General features: G+C 50.0%; 9 protein-coding genes across 9 annotated transcripts, besides 5 other annotated features; 7 read left to right on the top strand and 2 right to left on the bottom strand.

Annotated features, from left to right (window-relative positions):
- Window positions 1–768: 768 nt before the first annotated feature.
- Window positions 769–2,583, bottom strand: NFIA_107680 (putative acyl-CoA dehydrogenase; the record flags this gene model as incomplete). The annotated part of the gene is made up of 4 exons (XM_001267172.1): window positions 769–1,262; window positions 1,315–2,056; window positions 2,130–2,392; window positions 2,457–2,583. The coding sequence occupies 4 exons, from the start codon at window positions 2,581–2,583 to the stop codon at window positions 769–771; spliced, it is 1,626 nt and encodes a 541-aa protein (XP_001267173.1).
- Window positions 2,584–3,837: 1,254 nt separating this feature from the next.
- NFIA_107690 (proteasome regulatory particle base subunit RPN2) lies at window positions 3,838–7,521 on the bottom strand (the record flags this gene model as incomplete). The annotated part of the gene is made up of 5 exons (XM_001267173.1): window positions 3,838–4,164; window positions 4,222–6,483; window positions 6,545–7,065; window positions 7,126–7,295; window positions 7,382–7,521. The coding sequence occupies 5 exons, from the start codon at window positions 7,519–7,521 to the stop codon at window positions 3,838–3,840; spliced, it is 3,420 nt and encodes a 1,139-aa protein (XP_001267174.1).
- Window positions 7,522–8,145: 624 nt separating this feature from the next.
- On the top strand, window positions 8,146–9,519 carry NFIA_107700 (uncharacterized protein; the record flags this gene model as incomplete). Its single annotated transcript, XM_001267174.1, has 1 exon — window positions 8,146–9,519. The coding sequence occupies one exon, from the start codon at window positions 8,146–8,148 to the stop codon at window positions 9,517–9,519; it is 1,374 nt and encodes a 457-aa protein (XP_001267175.1).
- Window positions 9,520–10,038: 519 nt separating this feature from the next.
- Window positions 10,039–10,209: a mobile genetic element.
- A 2,605-nt stretch (window positions 10,210–12,814) lies between these two features.
- Window positions 12,815–13,943, top strand: NFIA_107710 (uncharacterized protein; the record flags this gene model as incomplete). The annotated part of the gene is made up of 2 exons (XM_001267175.1): window positions 12,815–13,062; window positions 13,148–13,943. The coding sequence occupies 2 exons, from the start codon at window positions 12,815–12,817 to the stop codon at window positions 13,941–13,943; spliced, it is 1,044 nt and encodes a 347-aa protein (XP_001267176.1).
- An 899-nt stretch (window positions 13,944–14,842) lies between these two features.
- NFIA_107720 (uncharacterized protein) lies at window positions 14,843–15,673 on the top strand (the record flags this gene model as incomplete). The annotated part of the gene is made up of 1 exon (XM_001267176.1): window positions 14,843–15,673. One exon carries the CDS (start codon window positions 14,843–14,845, stop codon window positions 15,671–15,673), a length of 831 nt encoding a protein of 276 aa, XP_001267177.1.
- A 1,070-nt stretch (window positions 15,674–16,743) lies between these two features.
- NFIA_107730 (putative Patatin family phospholipase) lies at window positions 16,744–19,243 on the top strand (the record flags this gene model as incomplete). The annotated part of the gene is made up of 3 exons (XM_001267177.1): window positions 16,744–17,019; window positions 17,088–17,929; window positions 18,001–19,243. 3 exons carry the CDS (start codon window positions 16,744–16,746, stop codon window positions 19,241–19,243), a joined length of 2,361 nt encoding a protein of 786 aa, XP_001267178.1.
- A 1,122-nt stretch (window positions 19,244–20,365) lies between these two features.
- Window positions 20,366–20,391: a microsatellite.
- Window positions 20,392–20,622: 231 nt separating this feature from the next.
- Window positions 20,623–21,456, top strand: NFIA_107740 (uncharacterized protein; the record flags this gene model as incomplete). Its single annotated transcript, XM_001267178.1, has 1 exon — window positions 20,623–21,456. The coding sequence occupies one exon, from the start codon at window positions 20,623–20,625 to the stop codon at window positions 21,454–21,456; it is 834 nt and encodes a 277-aa protein (XP_001267179.1).
- Window positions 20,895–20,948: a microsatellite.
- Window positions 21,457–21,924: 468 nt separating the features above from the next.
- Window positions 21,925–21,958: a microsatellite.
- Window positions 21,925–21,959: a microsatellite.
- A 358-nt stretch (window positions 21,960–22,317) lies between these two features.
- On the top strand, window positions 22,318–23,701 carry NFIA_107750 (class I mannose-6-phosphate isomerase; the record flags this gene model as incomplete). The annotated part of the gene is made up of 4 exons (XM_001267179.1): window positions 22,318–22,356; window positions 22,414–22,515; window positions 22,574–22,717; window positions 22,772–23,701. 4 exons carry the CDS (start codon window positions 22,318–22,320, stop codon window positions 23,699–23,701), a joined length of 1,215 nt encoding a protein of 404 aa, XP_001267180.1.
- A 677-nt stretch (window positions 23,702–24,378) lies between these two features.
- Window positions 24,379–25,171, top strand: NFIA_107760 (uncharacterized protein; the record flags this gene model as incomplete). Its single annotated transcript, XM_001267180.1, has 2 exons — window positions 24,379–24,529; window positions 24,594–25,171. The coding sequence occupies 2 exons, from the start codon at window positions 24,379–24,381 to the stop codon at window positions 25,169–25,171; spliced, it is 729 nt and encodes a 242-aa protein (XP_001267181.1).
- Window positions 25,172–25,657: the final 486 nt, after the last annotated feature.

A 25,657-nucleotide genomic window follows, 5' to 3' on the forward strand; every position in this document is an offset into this window, starting at 1 on the left:
TAGACAGTAGCCTAGCTCTCAACCGGGAAAATAGAACGTCCGGTCGAGGTCCAAAGTACTCCGTACGAGAAGGACAATGATCAAAAGATCAGGGCGTCGAAGTTGGCCAGACAGTCGAGCGGCAACTTCTCCGTTCGTTCGCCGACTCCGCGACCGCGACGAATGGGGTTCCTGCCTTTGCCGAGACGGGAAAATCGATCTGAAAGGTGGGAGAATGTGAAGTATACAGCTGCTCACCAGAGTCTGATGGTGCGAGCAGCTATTTTTGTGAATCGGCAGGGAAAGAGTTGGGTTGAGCCCCAAGGCGAGGGAACTTTGAGGTGGCAGCGCAATAAGCAAAGGGTGACTGCGCTTGTGGTTTTAATGCGCACCCGGAGGCCCCTCGGTCGGGACTGAGCAACACAACAGCAGTCGATCGATTCATCAAACCTCTTTTGATACTCGACATCAAGATTTCTATTCCATTTAAGCTCTTATTTCTCTACATCAATACTGACATAAAGCATTGTCTAACAGTATAACCCAATTTATAAATTATCTCATCGGCTCTTAGCTGGTCGTTGCAGAGGCTTTACCATCGAGCATACTTGAATACGAAGAGTTCATGAGTACTTCCTCAGGCATGGTCTGGAAAGGTAGAATCAATTGATATTCCTAAATGTACAGACATGCCGAATGGAATGCGAATCAAAGGCAATCCGCAACTTGAAAACAGAGCTAGAACAAAAGGTGGATATCTATGTAATTTTGCAATCTCATATCCAAGGACTATAGCTTCATGCCAAACATCTGGTGCACCCGCAAGCTCTGGCGAACGCTGAGGTCCAACATGATTTCCTCGCTTCCACCGGGGATAGCGTAGGCACGAACATCACGGTACAAGCGCTCAACCTTGCCACCCTGGCCTCCGCGGCTGTAGCTGAGACCTCCGAAGATCTGACTTGCCTCTCGGGCGCAGAACTCGAAAGTGGTAGTTGCTTGAGCCTTGAGACCAGCAATGGCACCACCCAGCTTGAGCATCGCTTCGGTCTCCTCCATCGACTGGCACTGATAAATGATGTTCTCTAGCCAGTTGTATGTTGCTTCAATCTGGCGAGCCATGTGCGCCAGCTTCATGCGAATGACAGGGTGGTCGATGAGCTTCTTGCCGAAGGTCCTGCGCTTGTGGGCATACTTCATGGCTTCCTCGTAGCAAACACGAGCGAACCGGACACACTGAATGACGATCCCAATTCTCTCGTGGTTGAAGTTGGTCATGATAACTAGAACGTAGTTAGTGTCTGTGTTTGGGGCACTTAAGACGTAACAACTCACCCTTGAAGCCCTGGTTCTCTTTGCCGATCAGGTTCTCCACGGGCACCTTGACGTCCTCGAAGGTAACGTAGGTGGTGCCACTGCTCCAAACACCCTGGCAATCCATCCGTCTGGTGCTGACACCACCCGCCTCTCTCTCAATCAAGAGGACACTGATGCCGTTCATGCCGGGCCCGCCGGTACGAACAGCAGTGGTGAAGTAATCGGACCAAACACCGTTGGTAATCCACTTCTTCTCACCATTGACAATATAGTGCCTGCCATCAGGAGACAGCTTGGCTTCGCATGTCAAGTTGGCAACATCACTGCCCGCATCGGGCTCGGTGATAGCGAGACAGATGCGCTTGTCACCGGCCAGAATGCCAGGCAGGATTCTGTCAACCAGGGGCTTCTTGCCGAACTTGACCAGAGGCGGGCAACCAATCCCGAAGCCACCAATCAAGTTCCAAACCAGGCCACCACTGCCAGCGCGGGACAACTCGTCCGTGAGCAGCATCTCGTGGAAGAGATCCCAATTCTCAGGCGCAACCGATTGCACCCTGTTGCGAGTGTGTTGGGTGGGGTACTTGGTTCCCAACAAACCAGCAAGGTATCCTCTCTCACCCATCTGCTTGTAAACGCTGTCGGGTACCTTCTTGGCCTCATCCCATTCGGTAACGTAGGGCTCAATCTCGGTCTCCACCCATTGTCTGACTTCGGCGCGTAGGGCTGCGTGAGTCTGGTTAAAGTAGGGCGAGTGGTACTGGAGTCATTCAGACGATCAGCGGGACGTTTCAAAAGCGCAGTAAGGAGGATCCTTGCAAAAGGGAACATACACCTTGGTACCATGAAGGGTCCGCGAAGGGAACCAGTTCACCGTAAGGCTCCAGAGGCTCGTCGGACTTCGCAGCAGCAACATCAGCCGGCGCTGCAGCCTGAGGCCGGGGCGCCTCCTTCTTAGCAGGGGTAGGGGCAGGGACAGCCTTCTTCGAATCTAGAGAACCAATCTGCAGCTGGCCCTTGTACTTCTTCAGGATCCCCTCGTTGTGATATTTCCAAAACTGTTTCGAAGCATCCTTGCCCGCCACTCGCGAGAGAACTAGATGCGCACTGTCAGCGCCGGTGCCGCTAATTTTCGAATCTAGCATGTGACAACGACGTACTCTTCTTTCCACCAGGATGATCGTCCTGGAACTTGGTCAGGTCGTAGACGTCCTCATCGATGATCACCCAGAGGTTGTCTGGCTTGTTATGCGACGCCACGTCGTCTTTGGAGAATGTTTTGGACATGATTGTCTATATAAACAGATGTTATGAGCAAAACGAAAGTATAGATACAAGCCTAGTGTATAGATATCTGCAACCCACGCAGTTAGAACGACAAGCTATCTGGGGTATGGGGCAGAGTGTGGTCAAAAAAGTGAGGGACAGAGAAACAATCTGGGGTAAGAGACAAGGAGGACTCGGGGATATATAGGCTCTAGGAAATTCGGCACAATGAGCGGATCCCTCCACCACGGAGTTCCAGGATATAACGAGGACGAGAAGTGACGATATGCCTGCGCTATCCAGCACAGCCAGTAAATGGCATGAAAAATGTACAGGTAGTGGATATCCCTTTCGGAGGAACCGCCCAAAAGAGCCCACTGAGCCCCGTTCTCAAGGTCTTAGTGCTTGTTATTGTCGGTAGATTTATTGATGACAAGTAGGGTGGTATTTGGCCATCTTTCACATGCGCGGCCCAAAAAGCAGCCATGGTGAGTGATGACCGGCTGGCTGCCATGTCCCCCCAAATATTAACTGCAGCACACACGCGCAACACCTCGGCCAGATGATGCTCTGCAGGGTCATCCGCCAGTGATTGTGTGTTCTGCTATTGGCTGTTGAGTGTCCGTCTGCGTCATGGCCTCACGTGTGCTGATCGCCCATATTGGGAATCTGCCGAGGTAGTAGCCAGCCACACGTGATGTCGCCTTAGTCCAGATTGAGCAATCAGCGCGAAGTCCCGTCTCACTAGACTCGACAGGTACTGTTCGGGTACTACTTTACAAGCAGACTGTTCAGGAGCACCTCCCATGTGAATCCGCTCTTAGATTCTGATCGGCTCATTTTGATCAACGTCGTTCGGAGACATGGGTCATGGATCAGCCGGTCAATGTCACCAAGCTTTCTCGATGCCCTCGTTAAAAGGCCCCATACATGTAGTTCTTAATTTAACACTCCACAGTAACGGTTCTTGGCTGCATATAGGCATCTGTTGCGGAAGATAGATGTAATCAGGTCTCGAGTTAAAGATTTCTTTTGGTAGACCCTCCAGCTTCTTAGTGCTCAGTGCTGAACGATACAAACAGATTGCTGCATTGCGAAAAGCATCACATACTATCATGATCTACAAGATGAACAGGCTAAGGCTTGATGTCCAAGATGCGAAAGTGTAAACCTCAAGCACGAGTGGTTCTCATTGCCCTTGCTGAAAGTAGAAGTGAAATCATCATTAATCTAGTAGCACAACCGTCGTGTAGACATGCATCAATATACCTGCGTTTACTCCTCCATGCCTTCAGACTCGTACTCGAACTCCTCCGGCACAGGGGCTTCCTCGCCACCTTCTTCATCCTCATCCACAGCGGTCAGGACACCAGCGGCGGCCGCTGCCCCTGCGGCCGCGGTGGGATCCGCACCCAGAGGCATCCGACCAGCATCGCGTTGGGGTGTCTGCAAGGCCGCGGCGCCAATGGCGGCTTGCAGCCGATCTTGAAGCGATTCCGCGGTTGCTGCGGGTTGTCTGACTTCTTTGCTTGCTTTCATCTCGATTGTTTCACGCGGTTCGTCGGGGTTCTTGTCCAACACGACAACAACTCCTCCGGTAGGCTGTGGGGGCATAGTTAGCAATTTTCTGGGATGGATGGAATGTGATTTAAAACCCACCCGTTTTACCGGCTCGTACCGTGGGTCTGGGAATGTGAGGTACTTGAGCTGAGCAGGAAGAACCCTGGACATGTTTTCGAGTTCATATCCGACCTTCTCCCGCTCCGCTTTCTTCTTCGGACCTTCGCCAGCGCCCTTCTCTCCTTCCTTCGCCTCTTCCTCGGGCTTCTCCGCACCTTCGTCGGTCTCCATCTTCTCGGGGAGCTGGTCCGACACTTTAGGTGTCGTGGGCGTCTGATCAACATCCATGCTCTCACGCCGTTGTTGTTTCTCACGACGTTGAGCGCGACGCTTCGCTTGAGCAGTCGTCGAAAGTACAGCAGTCTTGACTTTCTCAGGCGCCTCCTCAGCCTTCACCTGCTGCTCTGGAGGGTAGTCGAAAAGACTAGGTCTCGTGTTGCTATGGAACTTGAAGAAAGGAACTTCAAGCTTCTGATCCACGCCGATGACTGCAGTTGGTGTGAAGCTGAGCGACAAGAAGTGAGTGAGGGGGAACCAGTACCAATACTGAATGAAAACGGCCGCTCCAACGATTCCGGGCATGTTGAGGTTGCCTGTTTGTGTCTGCAGGCTGATAGTGCAGTTCCGACCACCGGCGTCGATGATGCCAAGAGCCACAGCGCAGCCGAACTTGGCCATGGCGTCTTCGTGTCTGTCTCCAATCATCTTCATCATGGCTTTACGAAGACTGCTGACACGGGGGTTCATAGCCTCGTTCTGCTGGACCAAAACCATGGCCAAGGCGATCAAGGCGCCCTGCCTGACGAAATCGGTGGAATCCTTCAGCATGGGCTCCAGAAGGTCGATCGCCTCGTCCAACCCGGTACCAGCGCACGAGATACCCAGCGCCATAGCCGCGCCATATCTCACATGGGGATTATAAGATTCGGACAACAGCTCAACCATCCGAGGCACGCTCTGGTACTTTCTGAACAGGATGAAACCCAAACTGAGAACTGCCACACGACGAACGTCATCGTTGACATCGCTAACGGCAACGTGCAGGAGCCTGCGGACAGCTTTGTTGCTGCCAGTACCGCAGTAAGCAAGAGCAATGGTCATGATACCACCGTAACGGAGGGTCGGGTCAGGGTCGCCCAGAAGGCCGTTGATCAACTCATCAGCAGCCTCTTGGCGACCATACATGATCAAGGCCATACCCATAGCCAGACCACGAACAATCTTCTCGTGCTGCGTATCGTGAGCATACTGAATCATGTCCTCAAGAGCTCTCATGTTTCCGGTTCCCAGCATGACCAAGCCCATAGCCAGACCAACGGCCTCACCATTGAGAGCTGAGTCAGTGTAGAGCACGTTCCGAAGATCCTCGTAAATACCCTCATCACCAGTGGCCATGCCTGCAACACCCAATCCTAGCGCTCCACCGTGTTGAACAACTTCCTCCGTAGCCTTTTTGAAGTGATCCCGAATCATGTCGACAGCCATTCCACCATGGTTAGCATAGATCAGTCCAAAAGCGTAGAGTGATCCACCCTGGCTGTAAACGGAGCCCGACCCGCCAACACCAGCAATATGTTCCCTTGGGAGATAGGGTTGCAGCAACTTTTGGCCTTGGCTCAGATTACCACGGTGAATAACACCCAGCGCGGCAGTAGCCGTGAACTTGGACCAGTTAACAGCCTTGCCCAACCACTCCAGATTATCTCGGAAGAATTTGTCATGTGTGGTGCCAGCATGCATGAAGGCATTGGAAAGAGTAACGGCTGTATGGAAGATGGAGTTCCGAGCCTCCAGACTATCGCGGACCTTGTTCAAAATGGCAATGTCGGCTTTGTTATTCCGGTAGAGGAACTCGAGATTCAGTTGAATAGATTTTATGCCGTCGAGAATCTCGAGTATATTTTTGAATGCTGTACGCGCTTCATCCGATAACTTCGCCTGGGCATTGTTCGATCCAAGAGACCTTGATTGCTCCGAGCTGGACTGGTCCTGCAGCAAAGGATCAGACTCCTTGGGCTCTTCTTGACTCTCCGTTTTGCTGCTGTCGGGTTGCTGTGCTTCGGGTACAAGTTCGGCAATTTCTTCGCGAACCTTCTTGAGGAATTCTTGAGTACTATTGTCGTAAAGGTCAAAGGAGATCTGGTAGGCAACGGCAAGTGACCTGGCATCACCCTTCTCCACCAACTGTCGAAGAATGACGGATGCCATGGAGTGCTCGTTCAGGAAGACAACACATTTGGCAATCGAGAAGTAGTCCGGAGTAGGAATTTCGTTCAGGAGCTCGAGAATGAGTTTCAAGATCTAACTCGGTTGTTAGCGGAAGGCCTGACAACGGCAAAATAAAATAAGAAAATAGACATACTTCATTGCGAAAAGCCCGCTCCTGCACAATTCCCATGCAGATATCCAATACGTACTCCATGAGCTCTTCGCTTCGACGGGATCCACCGTGTTTCTTCTCATCCTCGCTTGCCCGGATAATAGCCCTGCGGAGTACGTCCAAATTCTTCGCTTCGATGGCAATTCCGATGACCTGACGATAACGTTTCTGGACAAAACATTGCTCGAACAAACGCTCGATGACAGATTGCAGCTGGCCCTGAACTCCCCGTTTCAAAACCAAAGAGGTTTCATCATGCTTGACAGACACGTCTTCGCCTCCTGGGTGAGCGGCGTCCAAACCTGGCACCTCTTGCCGAGACAGCAATGACTTTGACGGCAATGTGGACTGAGAGAATGGCGTGATGGGAGATGTTAGGCTGGCGGACGTGCTCGTGGCTCCTTCACCTGACGTCGGGAATGAATTGTTCAAGTTGGCAGACGGGTCGCCTGCGGCGGGTCTTTGAGCAGCGGACAGGGAGATAAACGTATCGACACATTTGGCTTGAGAAAACTTAGGTCAGTCGAAGGTTATATCAGTCGGAGGAGTACTGCCATAATTACCGATGATTGTCTCCTCGAACTCGCCACCGTTCTCCAGCTTGAAGAGTTTCCCAGCTCCGAGAGCGAACACCATGCTTTCGTTGTATTCTTGAAGGTGATAGTAAACCTTCGCCGCAACTAAAGCGGCGAGCTCCCGCTCCGGGAAAGACTCATCTTCGTATAATGCTTCTCTGAATGTCAAGAGTCGGTTAGCGACAAAGAATTTTGGCAGGAAGTTTTTCCAATCATGATGTGGAAATCGGATGGAATGACCAACATTTGAGGCACTGCGTCAACAACTTCTGTCCAGAGGAGGTCGATTTGAGAATCGAGGGTCTTCAGAGCGAAGACTCTCAACTCCAAATCGGGTTCAGAGAGAAAGCCAACAAGACCGGCGGCCGAAGCAAGTCCGACCATCTTTGAAAGATATGTCGCTTCCAAGACCGGGTTTTCGTAGTTGATGGAAGGGGTCAGCTTTGCTATCGCGAGAGATGAGGCGATAGCTTCGAGATGGAGCTTCAGAACAAGGGAATCAGCTCAGATCTAGGCCAAAAGTATTCGGAAGAAGCAAATACCGAGTTATACAAAATTTACAGGGAGGCAGTAAATCAAAAATAAACAGATAATGGGAGCAGATGAGAGAAGGAAGCTGTGAGTTGATTATTAGCAAGCTTCCGACAGCAGCCAGGCACACGTCAACGGTTGAAGCTGACGAAAAGGCGCCCGTGGTTCCTGCAGAAACCCCTAGAGTAATCACGTGATTTTATGATGGAATGGTGAACAGGTGAACAGTCGGCGAAAGGAACAAAGCCAAAATGTCAACATGACCACCTTCGCAGATGATCATTCTTTCTTTCCTTGCATTGTTTGGCGTTCTGTGGTGTTAACGTTCCTTTTCTTTGTTTCCCTTTTCTTCTGGTTTGACATCCACCGAGCGCGATATTTCCCCCTCTCTACTAAGCCTAGCTAAGTCGGGTTCTAAATACAACGCGCCGAGAGTAGTAGTGCACACCTTCAAATGACCATATTTTATCTTCTAAAATGTCAGCCATATTTCCTAAGAACGCGAAGCAGAATTTGTTATCGTTGCCTCTGAGAACGCCTACGTCTCAGCAAGACCCCCTTCTCTACATTGACCGCCAGACGAAACACATACAGCGCAGTTTACAGGTCTTGATTGACGCCCAGAGTGACGGTCTCCTAGCAGGCCTCGCAGGAAAGTCTCATACTGACTCCATCTCCAATCAAAGCTTCGCCCCGACTGAACTTAGCCGCTCCAAGAGCCCGTCTACCATACCGGTCCGACAACCCGTCGCGAGGAAGATTGGGTTACGTGAAGCACGGGAAGGGATATTCAAGTCGATCTATGATTTGCTGAAGCTGAAAGAGGAGGAACGAGAAATACTCAGCTTCCGACTTGACGAAAGGACGGATGCTCTGGAACAGGTTGACAGGTTTAGGACCAAACGAGCTGGCTTGAAGGATGCCATATCGACCATCCATGATAATGAGGAGAGCTACCGTTCAAAGGAGCTGCTTGAGGAGAGCCATCAGCTTGAGACGGAGATTCAGGAGTTGGAAACTAGGCTACTGGAAATGAAAGCAAGGCATCGGCTTGTGATTCGAGAACTTGCAGAAATGGAGGATGCCATGGAATCCAAATTGTCCTCTTACAAAGCTTCTCTGTCTCTTGTGGAATCGGACATCGAGAAATTCCTCAAAGACCCTCCTGTCAAGCCTGACTCGGTTACCAGCAGTCATTCAACGTTCTACTCCCTGAATCCTAAGCGCCGCACTCTTGAAATGGCCCACGAACATTGGACAACACAGCAAGGCGACTTACGAAAAAAGCAACAGGAGGTAGATGCTGAAATCCAGGCTCTTGAAGAAGGTGGAGGTGTATGGAAGCAGGTAGTGGGGGAAGTCTCAGGCTGTGAGAAACGACTCAGGTCGGCCATGCGCAGGTCGATCCAGACACAGTCGCAACTTCTTGAGACAGAGGGACATTCGAAAGCTAATACGGAAAATGATCAGGTTCAATCTATTATAGAAGATCTGGAGCATACGACCAGCCGCGTGGAACAACACCTGAATCTTGCAGAGAAGAAGGATTGGAAGCTACTCACGTGCTGCATTGGAGCGGAGCTTGAGGCCCTGCGTGAAGCACGAGAGATGCTGCTCGACGCTTTTGATGCGTCTACGGAGGATAAATCGCCCGCTCCAGGAAGAGAAACAACAAATGCACGTCTTCCTGACGATAGAAACGATTCATTGACAGATCCTCTTGGAGTGGACAATCCCGAACCTCCAGCTGATTTACTCAGGGATGCGGAACACAGGTCTCCAGAACCGAATTTCAGGTCGGACAACGAGGATGACGAGCCCGATCCCGCTTGGCTACTCCCTGAAGCTTGAATACTTAGTCTGAAAAACATATAATTCCATATAATAACAAGTCTGTCGTAAATGGCATGAACTGTTAGCATTGTAGAGCTGTGCTGATGCTGGCTAGTAGAAGTAATGATATGCATAGACAGCCATTGTTCATTCAATCCATCATTTCGAACTAACCACCGGTATTTCCAAGATGCAGTTGATTGGGGTGCTGGACTACTCTGGTTGACCCTGTGACGGCCCGTCACCATCTCTCATAACCGTCCTTCGTCACCTCGCTTACCTCTGAGCTTTCTGCCTCAGCTGACCGCTTGCCGCTTCTGGATGTTTGACCTGTTTGCACTATCGCTCCGCGATATCTTTCTACTCTGTGTACATACTTTTTCTTCCTCTTCTCTAGACTTAGTATTTCTTCCGAATGCTACCATATCTGTTGATTTTGCCTGAGCGAACGTGATAGACCCCAGTGGTTTTGTTAGTACGGTGGGCCTTCGCAATGAATAAATCATATTGATTCTGCCGCTATCTAGTAATTGTCTAATATTTTGTATGACCTTTTTCTGCGTTAATTACTGCCTGACATCTGGCTGGCATAGATTTAATTAGATCCCTAAGGAAACTCTTAGGAACGGCATCCCACGCAGCTCGAACCACCTCTCACAAAGCATTGTATGATAGTTGGTGATCATCTGGATACTTCTCTTGGATCCAGACAGTTCTTCAGTGGTTGGCCCCAGCAGGCAACAACACGTAAGATACTCTGCTATAGCGCTAAATGCTCTCATGCTTCCCCCAAGCTCACGTTCTCCACAATGGCCGTGCTTCAAATGTGTCACGTTCACCGTGGAGGCTTTATGCTCATATTATAAGGCACAAAGCCAGGCTGACTGGTAACAAGGTGGGGATTCTTCTCTTGCGCTCGATAAGCTGGGCATCATCAAACAAAATGAATTGAGGGCTGATAAAAAGAACTTATTAGTAGGGCCTTGGCTTGTAACGTTTGGACCGTAGGTATTTAGGCTGCATCTACTTATAGGCTAATATTAAGATAGAAAAGGTATTCATCAACCCATAGATAGCAACTATGCTCTCTATCTAATTCCCCTCAGCATGGCTATATCTTTTCCTATATTTTTGGCGGGCTTACTCTTTCTCCTACTAGGAACTCAAGCTCAGAACATCCAAGCCGTGCTAGGTGCCAACATTACTAAAAATACTACTGAAAAGAGCCTACTGCTCAAAACTAAACTCTACATCCCTAGATACAACTCTACTCTCCATGTGCGTAACATGTATTATTCTTTTGAAAATAGGCCAGCCGATCTAACTAAGCCTTAGTTTGATGATGTGCCGACAGATAATAAAACTGGGTCTGGACCTATATCAACCTATTCATACCTGAACTTCAGTAGTTTTACAGCTATTGACACCCATACCGCGGCATCATTGGGCTCTATCTCTATTCGCAACGTAGATTGTGCGTCCTCTCAGCCAAATGCGCTCTTCAGCACCCACGCCCGATATAGTTATCCAATTCGGCCACGCTGGGAATCTAACCTAGCTAAACTACATGCTGCGGGACTTTCGGGCTTTTTTAACCTTAATGGGCTCTCTGTTAAGCCACTCGGGAATATACCGCGCGACCTAGTCCTAGAGATTATAGCATGGGAGATACGCGACTCAAGAGCACAGAATGTGTATAACACATGGTTTGCTTACACTGAAGGGGGCTATCAGGAGATGGAGTATTATAATCTTACTATGTTCGGGTCATCCTGGGGGCGAAAGGTTAATATGGTTGAGATCTATGCTAGGGCTCAAGACCAGGAGAAGGGCGATTGGGCGTTCTGTCTAGACGATCTAGATGTTGAATTTTTGGATCGGGGCTTAGATGAGTGACTGCTGGGATAGTTTTTTGACAAAATTCATATTGGCTAGCACCGCAGTAGCGTTGCGTAAAATGGAGAGCTCCCAGTAATTGTTGTCTCATCATCTTCCGGTTTGTTTGTTTGGTTATAAATTTCAAAAGTACGTGTTTATATAACCCTCTGTTTGGCTAGCTACACGTTATAATAGGCCATACTTTCATGCAAGTGCTATAAGTATGGCGTGTCATCGATAAGCCCAGGCGGAGCAAGAGAGATTGGACGAAGAGGAACGGCTGAGGATACAAGTATGGGGCCGAAGACGTAGCCTTACGAACGTCAACACAGTTGAGTTCAGTCATGGAAGGCGCGCCGAAATTTCGGCGTGGCAATCATGTCGGATCGGCTGGACCTTGTCCTGCGGATGCTTGCTGTATAGGACTCATGTGGATCTTCGGGTGAAGGTCCCACTCCAAATGGGTCTCGCATACGTGCGGAGTTCGTCCTCCCAGCGGAACAGAAGCTCCCTGCGGACCAATGTATCCAGCTGGAGTCAGTCCTCTCTACGGAGTGAGGGTCCTGCTTGGAAGAGAAGCTCCGTGCGGCCTCTGTCCTCCCAATGGAGAAATCTCACCGTACGGAAGTTCAACTCCAACAAAAAGCATAGGTTCTCACGGAATCTTCCTTCCGAGCAGTAGCCTCTGTGGTGCTCGGGAGATGAACTCGATTTAACTTACGACAGACAAACTGAGGGGTACAAGTGTATGAGCAAGGGTAGTTAGTCAATAGGTAGATCAAACTCTTGACAGATTCTGCTGAAAGGCATGCGGCGATTTCTCTTAGAGGAAGAGATAAATGCTATAATATTATTAACATCTTCCTCAGAGAGCTTTGGTAGCTGCCTGGAGCCTTCCTAGGCGTCATTTGCTGGCTTTGGCAGGTGTACTAAACCTGGTGGTGTGTGATTTTAAAGCTGATCTGCAATCTGTTGATAAGTAAAGCCAGCTTCTTGGAGGGTAAGGACACATATTTAATCATTATGGCTAAGGCATATAGAATTACCCCTCTGCTCAGCTGCCTGCTGAGGGGGGGGTGCTAGGTTTGGGGGTAGGCATGGCGTGTTGATTGCTCACTAAGACAGGAGGTCTTATTAGCTTCATATAATACTAATTAGGAAGGCGGTAATGGATACTAGGATCCAAATCCCTGCAAGGCCCACCGTACTAACAAAACCAACGGGGTCAACCATAGTAAATCACCAACCGAAGCCTCTGGAGCCATAAAAAGACCGTGCACGAATGTTTCCGACTCGTCTTGACCCTCCCAACATAAGTCACAACTATATATATCCGCATCTTCATCTTGACAACCCAACGGCTACAGATTGCCACAAGCTAGTACTCATTAGCAAGGGCAGGAAGACAAAAATAAACAAGCCGGTGTCCATTGAGATGCATCTTCCTGCCCCGACTTACAGCTTCAACATCCCTTCGGTTCACGACGGGACTGAGTTAGAGTGCCGTCTCTATTTGCCTCTCGAGCTGCAGCAGTCGGATGGTACTCGCAAGTGGCACATACGAGGTGCGATAATAGCCCATCCATATGCTCCTCTTGGAGGGTGCTATGATGATCCGGTAGTGGGCTTTATTGGCGGGGAGGTCCTCAGAGGCTGTTTTGTGGTGGGCACCTTCAACTTTCGGTGAGTCTTTAGGATGGGCCATGTTTTTCCCATGATGTATTTCGCCGTCACTGCTTCGAAGATATTTTATTGACTCTGTCAATAGCGGAGCTGGTGAATCCGGAGGTCGAACTAGCTGGACAGCAAAGCCTGAATTGGCGGACTATGTTTCCTTCTACGGATTTATGCTCCATTACCTGCATTCGTTGAAAGACCACACCCGACAGGAGGACAAGGGCCCAGATCCGAGTTCTGCTCTACCAGCCGAATCAGCTGGTGACTCTAGAAGCGCTTCCGGGGAAGTTCATCTCATTCTAGGAGGTTATTCCTACGGGTCGATGATCGCTTCACATCTGCCAACAGTCGATGTGGTAGCACGCTTGTTCGCAGAGGGCGATATCGGTACATCATTTCACCAAATACGCCAAGCTGCGAAGGAGCTCTCAGCTCAGTCGATAAAGAGTGTCCGAGGCACAGACATGCCGTCGACATCGAGCAATTTCGCCTCCAGAGAATGTAGCACGACTGTTGAGGATGTTACTCGAACAACAATTTCATACCTTCTCGTTTCACCTCTTCTGCCGCCTGTCAACTTACTTCTCACGTCTTTTTCGAAGCTCTCTTCCGGCTTGGCAGTAAAGACCCCTACACAGAGTAAACAGGTTCTCTGCCCGAAGCCAGCCGACCAGCTCTGCTCACACAGAACACTGGCAATCTACGGAAATCACGACACATTCACTTCCGCCCACAAGCTACGCAAGTGGGCTAGCGATCTTTCTGAAGCGGCTCTCAGTCAATTTCAGTCGGCCGAAATCGACGGCGCCGGCCATTTCTGGCGAGAGAAAGGCGTTGAATCCCGAGCAAGGGTAGCTCTGAGGACTTGGCTGCATCACATTCCATGATCGTGCAAGCGAAGCTCACGGCTCCTACGATCGATGAGGAGACCTTTATGATAATTTATGCCAAGTTGCTACCTCGCAGCGCAGTCGAATCAACTCAATGAGTCCTCGGGTTCCATTTTAATAACTCCACCGCCAACGATAATTCTTCTGCTGTTGATATAGACCGGATGCAGGGCTCATTTAACCACATTACACTCAGCCGGACATGATGTGTTCAATTCGACACGCATTCACAATGCTTGTCCTCTTCAAGAATGGACACTGCAGAATAGTGGCTGCGAAATGATGCTAGTCCGCCGCAAGCAAGGCATCCGCCTATAATCGGCTTACACGCTAAAGTGTGTTTTGGGTGGCCTAAAGCTACTGTATCAACCAAACAGGTCCAAGGAGTATTTCTGCGTGTTGGAAGCTTGTCTGAAAGGCATTCTTGCGATCGCACGTCAGCGTAAGCACTAGATAATTATCACGACCAAGAGCGTCGCTGTCCTAGGCTCTCCTTTGGGTTCAACACACAAAATCAGCGGCTAGAGGTTTGGAATTCATCACCAAGTGCAAAGAAAAAACTTTCAAAGAGACCGATCTGCATGGCTCCATAACAGTTGACTCACCAAGCCTTGTCAACTGCTACCGATTCAGGCCGCCGACATCCTGGAAAAGGCTTAATGCAATCAAAGTGGGTTTCTATGATCGAGATTATTGAGCAGCTGCATAACGCCTCTTTCTGAGCTTGGGACCTGATGGGTGAAGAGAGAAGCACTCTAGGGAAACGGGGCGGCCTAAGCATCGAAAGTATATAGGACTGTATAACCCGCGCATTCAATGCGACGTTCTTCCTCATGGCATCGCTTCAAACATTTCCAAGCCGAGAGTAACGAGCAGATTTGTCTTTTTCCAAGACCATGCTCGTTTCTGGCGAATTCATTTTGGTTTCCACCCTTCTTAGCCTTGCTTCGGCATCTCCCACTGCGGCTATATCAGCCTCTCAATGGCCTATGGATCTGCAAGTCAAACAGGTCGCCAATTTTGGACCTAGTTCCTGGATAGAAAATCTTGCCATCCGACACTCAGGCGAGGTCTTGGCCACCCATCTGCTCCACCCGCAGATCTTGCAAGTCAATCCCGATGGGAATTTGCCGCCTATTTGCTGGGCCGAAGGTGCCAGTGCTGGCAAGTATGCCGGTGTCTTGGGAATCACAGAGACCAGACACGACGAGTTCTATGTGGCCGTGGCTGGTCAGTACGACGAGAATATGATATTATTACCCAACTCGACCGATTACATATTCCGGGTCGATTTTGATAATTTGGAGGTGTCCTCGACAGGAGAGGTGCTCTCGAATGCCACAGTGGCGAAACTCACCGACCTCGATGGCTCTCAGCTCGTGAATGGAGCCACGACGCTCAATGAAGACGCTATCTTGGTTTCCGATTCCTATAATGGATGGGTCTATAAGGTCGATGTCCGGACTGGTGCATATGATGTGATCGTCGATGACCCTCTGATGAAGAAGAGCTCAGGTTCAGAAGGGAAAACCGGTGTCAATGGGATCAAGGTCTTCAGAGGATATCTTTACTGGACCAACACTGATGCTGGTCTCCTGGCCAGAATTAAGATCAATGAGGACGGGAAGCCATGCGGTGCATCCGAGATCGTTGCTTCAATTCTGACGGAGCCAGACGACTTCACTCTGGACGAAAACGGGACAGCATATATTGCTCTGGGCCCTTGAACGAAGTCCGCGTTGTCCATCCTGGAGGCAGCAGCAGGTCGACAGCTGTGGATGGGCCAACGGCAGCGAAGTTTGGGCGGCAACATGGTGACCATCATCGACTGTACTTCAGTACTCATGAGGAAGGTCTTTTGTACCAAGTTCGAGTCACTGTGAAGTAGACGCGATGGGCTAACAGCCTGACCAGGGTCGAACATACTGTCCAATAATAGCACGGCAATTTACAATGGGATCATTTCGTATGTCGACATCCCCCATACGATATGGTGACTGCTAGGTGATGGTGGTGGTCAACTTAGGAGGCTATAATATATAGGAGATTGTCTCTACTCAATAGATCCTTTCACTCAGTGGATACTGTTTGAATGCAAGACGAAGACTCCAGCCAATTCTCTTGTGATTTCCATGGATATAAGTCCTGATGTGCCTGAATTGTATGTTGGCCTGTCAATAATCCTGTCACATGCTTGTATTCCCAGACAGGAATTATCATGACTCAGGCGCACAAGGAGTATTTGGCTGGAGAACAAGCGGATGACGTCAGGTGTCCAGCATAAAATATAACTGATCAAGGGCGAACAAAACAGCAGATCAGATAGCGCAAGTACTGCGCTCTACTCCAGTCCTCATACGAAGAAAATGAGGATAATGAGGAGCATCAAAGGAGGAATGCACAGAAACAGTGGGAGTCTGGAGCAGGCGTCATGTGGCGATGGGCGATGGCCTCCGAAGACTCCACACCTGAGGCCCAAGTCTGCCCGCGTGACGTCTGAATCGCTGCTGACTGCCAAACCCCACGCTGATTTTCTGGGGTTGCTATGCTGCAGAGTGCAGGCTACCAAGGCAAGGGCAGCCCGCTTGAAGTACATTCACATTCATTCTCGCCTCCATTCTCTATATTTTTATTTTCCAAGTGCTCTCCTTGACGTATAAAGTGAGGACTGCAGAAGATTGTCTGGCATCCTTCTAGTCTATCTTCATGCTTTGTTCTGGTCAACTTCTTCTCTGTTCCTCCTCCCTCTCTACATTTGCCAAATGGATGGCTCTCCCTCAACGTGACGCCTACTACCATGTCGCTTTTTCATGACTCGCCTATTGTGCAACCTAAATGTTACGGCGGTGTCAAATCCCGGAGTCAGCTCAATGTCTCATCGACCCCGGCACGGAAGCGCCGTATTCTATCGAGATCGATTTCCATCCCCTCGTTACCGTCGGTGGTGCGGAACTCGCTATCATGGGCTGGGGATACCCTAACTGCGTATCGCGATGGAGCCTCAAGAGAGCAAAGGAAGGCGCTCACGGATATTGAGGACCGCAAGCAGATTTTGTACCTCAGAATGCGTAATGTAAGTCGCTAGCCTTCCTCTTTCCATTGCCGCTGTCGGTCCTTCGCTAAATCAGATTCATGGTCTAGGCAGTCTCGTACGAGGAGTGGAGGAATTGCGCCTGCGAACTGGACGAGTTAGAGGACAATAACACCTGGAAACAGACGTTCGAATGTTCAGAATACAACCCTCACCTTGTGCAAGAGCGTCTCAAACAGCTGGAAGAGGCCCGCATCAGTTGTGACGTAAGCCGGATGCTTTTTCTGATTCGCACTTCGCTGAGTCGCGATCTGGGAAATATGAGCAATGCGGCACTGTACAGGCATTCTCATGTCGGTACGAAGGACTTGATCGACCGGTACATCACGACGGCGCTCGATACGATATCAATGTTGGTGGAACTGGCTGGAAAGAAGTGTGATGTGTTGGAATTGAGGTATATGCTCGATCAGCTTCTCGCCGCGCGACAGGCGTTTGGTCGAAGTGCTCTACTATTCTCAGGAGGCGCCACGTTCGGAATGAACCATATTGGAGTACTAAAAGCCCTGTGGGAAGCAAAACTGCTTCCCCGCATTATTTCTGGCGCCTCAGCAGGCAGTATCGTCTGTGCCGTTTTCTGCACACGTACGGACGATGAGTTACCAGCGCTTCTGGATACTTATGCTTACGGAGATTTCGCCGTCTTTGACGAGGAAGGAAAGGAGGAGAATATCTTGCAGAAAACGGCGCGGTTCTTAAAATATGGCTCCTTTTTGGACATTTCGCATCTTGCTAGAGTCATGCGGAACTGGCTTGGCGACATTACATTTCAGGAAGCATACAATAGGACGAGGAGGATACTGAACATTTGTGTCTCCAGTGCCGGAGTGTACGAACTTCCAAGGTTGTTGAACTACATTACCGCACCCAATGTGATGATTTGGTCTGCTGTGTAAGTATTATTATCCTGATGCTCAACATACCCTCGATAGCTTGGCCGAGCTGTGTTCTGACTTGCTATAGAGCTGTTTCCTGTTCAGTACCGCTGGTTTTCACGCCATTTGTGCTGATGGCCAAGGATCCATTGACCGGAGAAGCGGTCCCTTGGACTGATTTTCACAAGCAGTACATTGACGGCTCAGTGGATGGAGATTTGCCCATGACCAGGTTGTCTGAGATGTTCAATGTCAATCATTTCATCGTCTCACAGGTGAATCCTCATGTGGTTCCTTTCCTTCCGAAGGACGATGGTCCCAGCCACGGGCCAATGCAAACCTCATCTTCACCTAGCTGGCTTCACACCGTGACACATCTAGCCAAGGACGAAATATTACACCGGATGACGGTCTTGTCGGATCTTGGTATCTTCCCCACATCGCTCACGAAAGCTGCGTCCATCATGAACCAGAAATATTACGGAGATATCAATATTTACCCGGAGATTCTCTACGCAAATTTCCCTCGAATCCTCAAGAACCCGACCACTGAATTCATGCTTCAGGCGTGTCTCAGCGGAGAACGCGCGACTTGGCCTAAACTCGGACGGATCAGGAATCACTGTGCTATAGAGCTCGCATTGGACTCGGCCATCCAGCAGATGCGCGTGCGAGTTGCCTTCAGTCCTAGCCTGGTTGACTTGAGGTACCAAGGGTTGAATGGGCATTCGATTGATTCGCTCGATAGCAGTGGAGGGCGCGGACGCATGCTCAACCGGAGAAGCTCGTACGATCATGGAGTGGAGCGAATGGAGCGAATGCGTCCCAATTCTGGCCGTCGATCCATAGCACAAGTGAGGCGGTCTCGTAGCGAATTTCTCGCCGAACAGTCATATACCTTGAGTGTTGTTCGTTCAGGCGAAGTTGGACAGAAGATTCGAGATCGAAACGACGACCGCCCGAGGGACCTGACCGTTGACGGAACATATTGTATCGACTTCGATTATGACGAAACCGATCTATCCTCTCAAGAGCGGCCAGTACTTTTACGGGGCTCCTCATGGGGATCGTCAGCGGGTGTGCAGCCAGGATCACGGTGTGGTCAGCAGAGCCCTGTTCGAACCCGGCCGTTCTTAACATCAGCCGCGTCCGTGATGAGTCCCTCCGTAGGCGCATCACGTTGGTCATCATCTACGCACTCTGCCGACAATGCCAGCACCCGAATGTCGTTGTACTCAAAGACGATATCACCTCCACACAGCTTACTACAGATGACACCTGCAGTTCATGGGGGCTCGACTGGGTCGTCAACCCGTCACTCTTACAGCTGAGACACAATCAGAGTGGCCACTATAAATGCCTTCCCATCATAATGACACCAGGGTCCATCTCGGGATGTTGGGAACTCCACTTAGAGACTCGACAAGAAGTCAACTTACCAAGCACTCTATCCGACCTCTTTTTCGAGCATTTGTCCAGCATGTGGGACCACGAGCAGCAGTCCATTTCGTACTATGGTCACTATTTACGGCTTTCATTCGCATGTGATGTTGCCTTGGGTTCTAGACCTTGATTTTGGAAGCTACACCGATGCCTGCAAAGGCGTTTCTGGCGACGGGGAAGCCTCGATTAGACAGTACATACACGGCGGCCTTAGAAAAGGACTCGGAGTTGGTTTTCGGGTCATTTGACAGGTTCACAGGTCATACCACAGCATTCTTGAAACGGCGTCCTTAACTATTTTGTGGGCAAGAGGGAGGGTTGATTTGTATTAGAGCAGACGATCAATAGATGCACCTCTTATACTATCCTATGCCATTTCAAGCTTGCTCTCTATAGTCGAAGACACCGAGTTGGCCACAATAACCCCTCATGAGCTGACAATCCACTGACCAAATCAGTTGCATGCAGGACTAGGATATTAATTCATTTAACAAACAGAATTCTGCATAATTAGTGTGTTTCGTCTTCTCCAGCTAGTGCTGAGGAGGTCTCACTGGGCGCTTCGCTCTGCGCTGCAACCTCAGCCCTCCTAGTGCTGAACTAAATTTGGCACAATTATCCCGCAAGCAACCTGCAAAGGATACTAATTATGGTACTTGACTGCATATTCCAGACTAATTCGAAATATCCTCGCTGTCTTACATGGATAAGTTTCTAAGAATGGATATGTTAGCCTGCTGCAATGCCTGTTAATTGACGCTAATACGCCGGGCGGCAATAGAGCGTCTTTGTTTGTTGCTAATGTTGGCAACCTGATCGACCGGATCGATGCAAGCTTAAGCTGTTTGTGGCTGTTTCAGAGACTCAGTGGATGATGAAACATAATTGGAAAACAGCAGCGTTAACTGGATATCCAGCATGGATAAGCTTATATACACCCGTTGTCGTCCTGGTCGACAAGAGTCTCAAGCTTGTCCGCAGACTTGCTCTGGTGGTGCTTGTGACTGAAGCCTGCCCTTGTCCTGCCCTTGTCCTGCATTGCATAGATTGATGGTGGTCATCCGTCAAGATCATCTGTGCCTTATCCTTGTCTTTTGAGCCCTCGCGCTTGGACATTGCAGAGCAGCCTCGTACCCCCAGACTGCTCTCCCAGCTTCGGCTGCCAGTGTCATCTCTATATACTCCGATCCCAACATCAGTACGGAGTACTCCGTACCATGAGCCATCTCTCTGTTCCCACAGAAAAGCAGCATTGAACATAACCAAAATGGCGAACATCGTCACCCGGCCCCTCAGCATCTTCCGCAAACACGACTCCTCCAAGCCCCAGTCGCAGCCGCAATCACATTCACTACACACCAGATGGGGCGACGCAACCATCTCCGCGCCAACAGACGGCTCCTGGACCCAATACACTACCTCCACCCCTCCTCAGTCTTCCTCCTCGACCCGCAGGAGCAAGAGCAAGAGCAAGAGCACGGACAAGCCAGCCTACGAAGTGGAATATGTGCCTCGCACGCATCAACTCATCGAGTCCCGCCCAAGCTCGACCCTAACCCCAACGTCCACCACTTCAACCTCAACCTCGACCTCCCTATCACGGCGTCTCTCTATACGTCTGGCGCCTAGATCAAGGAGCTCCCGCTCGGACTGTGACACAACCGAACGCCAACCCCTCGTCGAGCGCCGGGCCCAGTTCGCCTACAAACCCATCCGCCAAGATTATCCCAGCGAAGTCGCCGAAAAGACAGCTGCGGCGCCTCGAATCACCGTCAACAGCGTCGACGAGCGATCTATATCTCCATCTCCATCTCCCGCTTCGTCGCTGGAGCCCACGCCGTCCCCGTCGTGGTCGCGCTTCCGGTATATCCCTGCCTACCCGCGGTACGAGGAGGAATTCGCCCGCTCGCGTTCATCGCGCGCGTACTCGGTCTCTTCGAGTGGTAGTTACCGTGCTGGCGACGATGAGAACTGGGATGAGGGGTTCAACCTGGACTCCGGCTCCGGGTCTCGGAGGAGTGGTTCGTCGGCGAAGAAAAGGGTCGCGGCCAGACGCATGACCATGACTATGGTGCCTGATGCGGATGAAATCTACGGATGATTTGGTTTTGTTTATTTCGTTTGTCTTGAATGCATTTCTGGCTCATGGTGAATTTTGCGGCATATTCAAGGCGTTGGTGGGTTGGCGTCGATGTTCTATTTTGAACTTCATGGTGTTAGGCAGAATCATGATAATGATAATGACATTATGGCATCTAGGTAGCTGCTTCCTTATCCTCTTAACACATCTGACATCTTGAATAATTTGGTATAGAGTTGAAAACCACCTCACAAATTGCACGCCTGGCCCACCTTACTATGGCAGTAGATAAACAATCAAAGCCTGAACCAATACCCTACAGTCCTACGCTACACCCACAGGGTTCAAATAATCAAGTTTATATTCTTGTGGAGCCTACCTGAACTGACGATAATAATACGATGAGCTACATGCATATTTGCATACATGCTTAAGACTTCACGGAGAAAGGTACCCGAGGTGAGGGTCCTATCCTGACGTCAGATTGAACACCATCACTATCACCATCACCATCACCATCACCAGTCGACGTCAGAACGTCGTCCGCTCATATTTCCTATTGGCGGGCTGGCCTCCCCTCCTCGTTTCTTTAAAGTCGCATCGGTTCATCAAGTCCAGCTTGCTGCGAATATCAGGCAATGGCGGATTTAGTTTCCCACCAAAATTCCTGTTATATCGCCTGTTCCACTGGGTATACCAACAATGACGCCATGCCCACGCATTACACCTTATCGTTGTCGCAAAGTCCGACCATCTTCTTCGCTGCTTTCTACACTGCTCATGAATATTATCCCTATTGCTTCTTGAATCGATCGCTTGAGGATCAGGAATATCAACCCTTACAACCAGCGCCTCAATCCTAAGCTGAATATATCCGACACAATGGCAGAATCAGTGGTCCAAATTAAATGCGAATGCAAGGTTCGTCATCACCATCTTGTATTACAGGTTCAAGGTCTAACGGCTGTATCATAACAGCACGACCCCTGGGGCAAAAAGGGCAAAGATGCACTGGCTGCCCAGCTTTGGGCCAAATCACCTGGCTCCGGCGATATCAAGGAGACAGAGACATATTCTGAGGTGAGGAATCGCCTCATCCTATAGCCATGCTGCTCATAACAGTTGACTCTTGAGACAGATGTGGATGGGTACATACCCGACAAATCCGTCGAAAATCCTTGCCACAGGTGAGATGCTCGCCGACTACATCAAAAACAACCCCCAGTTGATCGGGAAGGCCGTTTTGGATCGATATGGTCCAGAGATCCCCTTTCTACCCAAGGTACACACCGTGTCGAGAGAAATAGCCTGACGACCTTGACTAATGAAGACTCAGATCCTATCCTTCGCCAAAGCCCTCCCACTTCAAATCCACCCTGACAAGGCCTTGGCTGAGAAGCTCCACTCAACCGATCCGAAGAAATTCGGCGACCCCAATCACAAACCCGAAATAGCAATTGCACTATCTAACTTCGAGCTCTTCGCCGGCTTCAAACCTCTGAAAGACATCGAGTCTCTCATGAAACTGAAGCCGCTCGAACGGTTTGTCCCGCCTCACGACAAATTCGATGACGAGCTTCTGCGGCAGATTTGCAAGGCGCTGCTAAGCGCGTCCCCAGTCGCCGTTGCTGAAACAATTAATGAGCTTCAGAACATTCCCGAGTCTCAATTTGGTCCCAACAGCAGCTATATTCCGGGTATGCTGGAGAGACTTCGCAAACAGTATTCGGAGTACGACAATGGCAACCTGGTCGCTGCGTTGTTGATGAATTATCTCTGCATCGGACCAGGTGAGGCTGTCAATGTACCTGCAGATAGTCTGCATGCATATCTCAACGGCGACATCATGGAATGCATGGCCCGGTCCGATAACGTGCTGAACACAGGATTCTGTCCCAGGCCGGCTCGGGACAATGTGGATCTGTTCTCACGCGCGCTAACGTTCAAACCTCACTCAAAAGAGGAGGTGATTCTACCACGGAAAAAGAGTGACAAAGGCTTGAATGGGAAAACCGATGAGTATGCGCCCGCCTTTAGCGAATTCAACGTCCTTGCGACTTGTTTGGGGCCCGGGGAGACAGAGACGCACAAGGCCATCTTAGGCCCGAGTCTTATGATCGTCGTAAAAGGTAATGGTCATATGAACGCTCCAGGCGACAAGCGGTTCGATCTGAAGGAAGGATACACCTACTTCATCGGACAGGGAGTTGCCCTAGACTTCTACACAGAGAAGGGAATGGCGATTTATCGACCTTATACAGAGTAATCAGAAAGTGGCGCATACGTATCAGAGGCGGTCAGTCAATGTTATAGAAGAAATGCATCATGTCCTAATTCCTTCACTTGTTAGTCCTTGTAATTTCACCATGCAGGTCATATGCGTCAGTTGCCGAAGCAAAGATAGGACCCTTTGAAGTTGAACAACTCATCTGCAGAGAGATGGGCCAGATCGCAATTCCCCCTCCACCCTAGCGCGGAGATACGGGGTCAGGGCGCGCACAACCAAGTCGCCGAACTCTCTCAGCCAATGATTCCCGAATCTGCACCAGTTTGGATGCTATTTTGGGCGAGGAAGGATTCGAGCATGCGTTTCAGCTTTGCGTTTGTCTGTAACCATCAACTAAACAAGATAAGCGCAAGTGATCCTCCCAGAGTGTCCTCCGATTCCGTTTCTATCTTTGTCCATGACTACCGCAATCCCGCATTGTTTGACCCCCAAAATAACTTTAAACTCATGGTTCTGAAACAAGGGACCGTGATCAGGCCCGAGCTTATCAATATGACAGGGCTTAAATACTCTCTTGTTTCCATTCATCGTAGAGGGGTGATCCGACAGCGTTGATGGAGAGGCTGGCGAGGCGGATCAGGGTCCTCTCAGTGTTTCGCATATGTGATTGGTATCGAACAAGCATTGCTTCTTTTCTCTGAAGAACGACTGTCAGTATGGTCATTTCTCGTGATACCAACTATTCAGGTCACGTTGAATCCGATCACGCCTCGTCGACGTCAACCGATGGTTCAGGATCGGGGAGCTCCAGCAATGTCACCGCGATAATCATCGGAGTGGTTGTTGGAGGCGTTGCTGCCATTGCAAGTAGGACTCTCCTTTACCAAGCTAGGGTCCTCTGCGTGTTTCAATGCTAACAAGTCTGTATCAGTCACCGCGGGCATACTCTTCTTCCTTTATAAGAAACGCAGATGGGATCGTATTCGTCGACGCGAAGAACAACTCCTCGAGTATGATATCCAGGCAGGGTTGAAGTCAGAGGATGCTGAGCTTGCAACTATGCGGGGTCGGCCGTCATCTTCGCTCTCCGTCTACCGCGCCCACTCTGACGACATCAGTGACCGACCACCAGCATATCAGACTTTGCATGTACCTGTCTATGACCCGTCCAGGTACAGAGATATAAATGTTCCACCAGCCGTGCAGTTCTCTGCGATGAGACAACCACCATTGCAGCCAGCCGATAATGCTCCTGCAAGAGTTTCGTCACAGTTTCGCAACCAGCCTGTCTCACATCCAAACGACGACTCGCCATTGCCACAGCTATTGCAGCCACCAGGGCCGGTATTTCGGGGAACCTCACCAGATTCGACACGAGACTCGATACAATCAGACAGTCTCTTCCAAGCCACTGTGGCTCCTGCAGACTCGAGCACACTCGATCGGACGGCAAGGCTACCTAGGAGACCAAAACCGGTGCTTTCGAGGTTGATCACAAATCTCAACTAATGATGAGACGCCTGTTCGTATCAATTGACCATGATTCTGGCGTTAGGCGGATGTCTCTGTCTGTTTGGACGGCGTAAATGGATATTAGCGATGGCGCATGGTGTTGGGTCCTGGGTTTTCTTACTCTTGTTGTTCTCGTGATCACTGGCTCAGAAGCAGCAGAAATAATGACAACGACTTCATAAACAAAACATGCAATCTGGAGGACTTCCAAGTTTCAGAGCCCTGGGCTCGTGGAAGAGGCTCCAGTTCATGATTGATTCAGCAGGGTCGACCCTGAAGGCTGCGTTCAGCAATAGGAAGCAGTCATACTAGGACAAATAACGTCAATAATGATAGGCTCGCGAGTCCCCCGAGGATAGTCAAAAATATAGGCGAGAGGAAGGAATCATCATGAGGACTGAATGGGACGAACGACCTCCTTCCTTTATCTTTTATCTTTGCCCTCATCGCGCATGATGTGGAAGGAAAGTGCAGACTAAAAGT

The sequence above is a fragment of the Aspergillus fischeri genome, genomic scaffold, assembly GCF_000149645.3.
Source record: "Aspergillus fischeri NRRL 181 1099437636245 genomic scaffold, whole genome shotgun sequence".
Lineage (NCBI taxonomy): Eukaryota > Fungi > Ascomycota > Eurotiomycetes > Eurotiales > Aspergillaceae > Aspergillus > Aspergillus fischeri.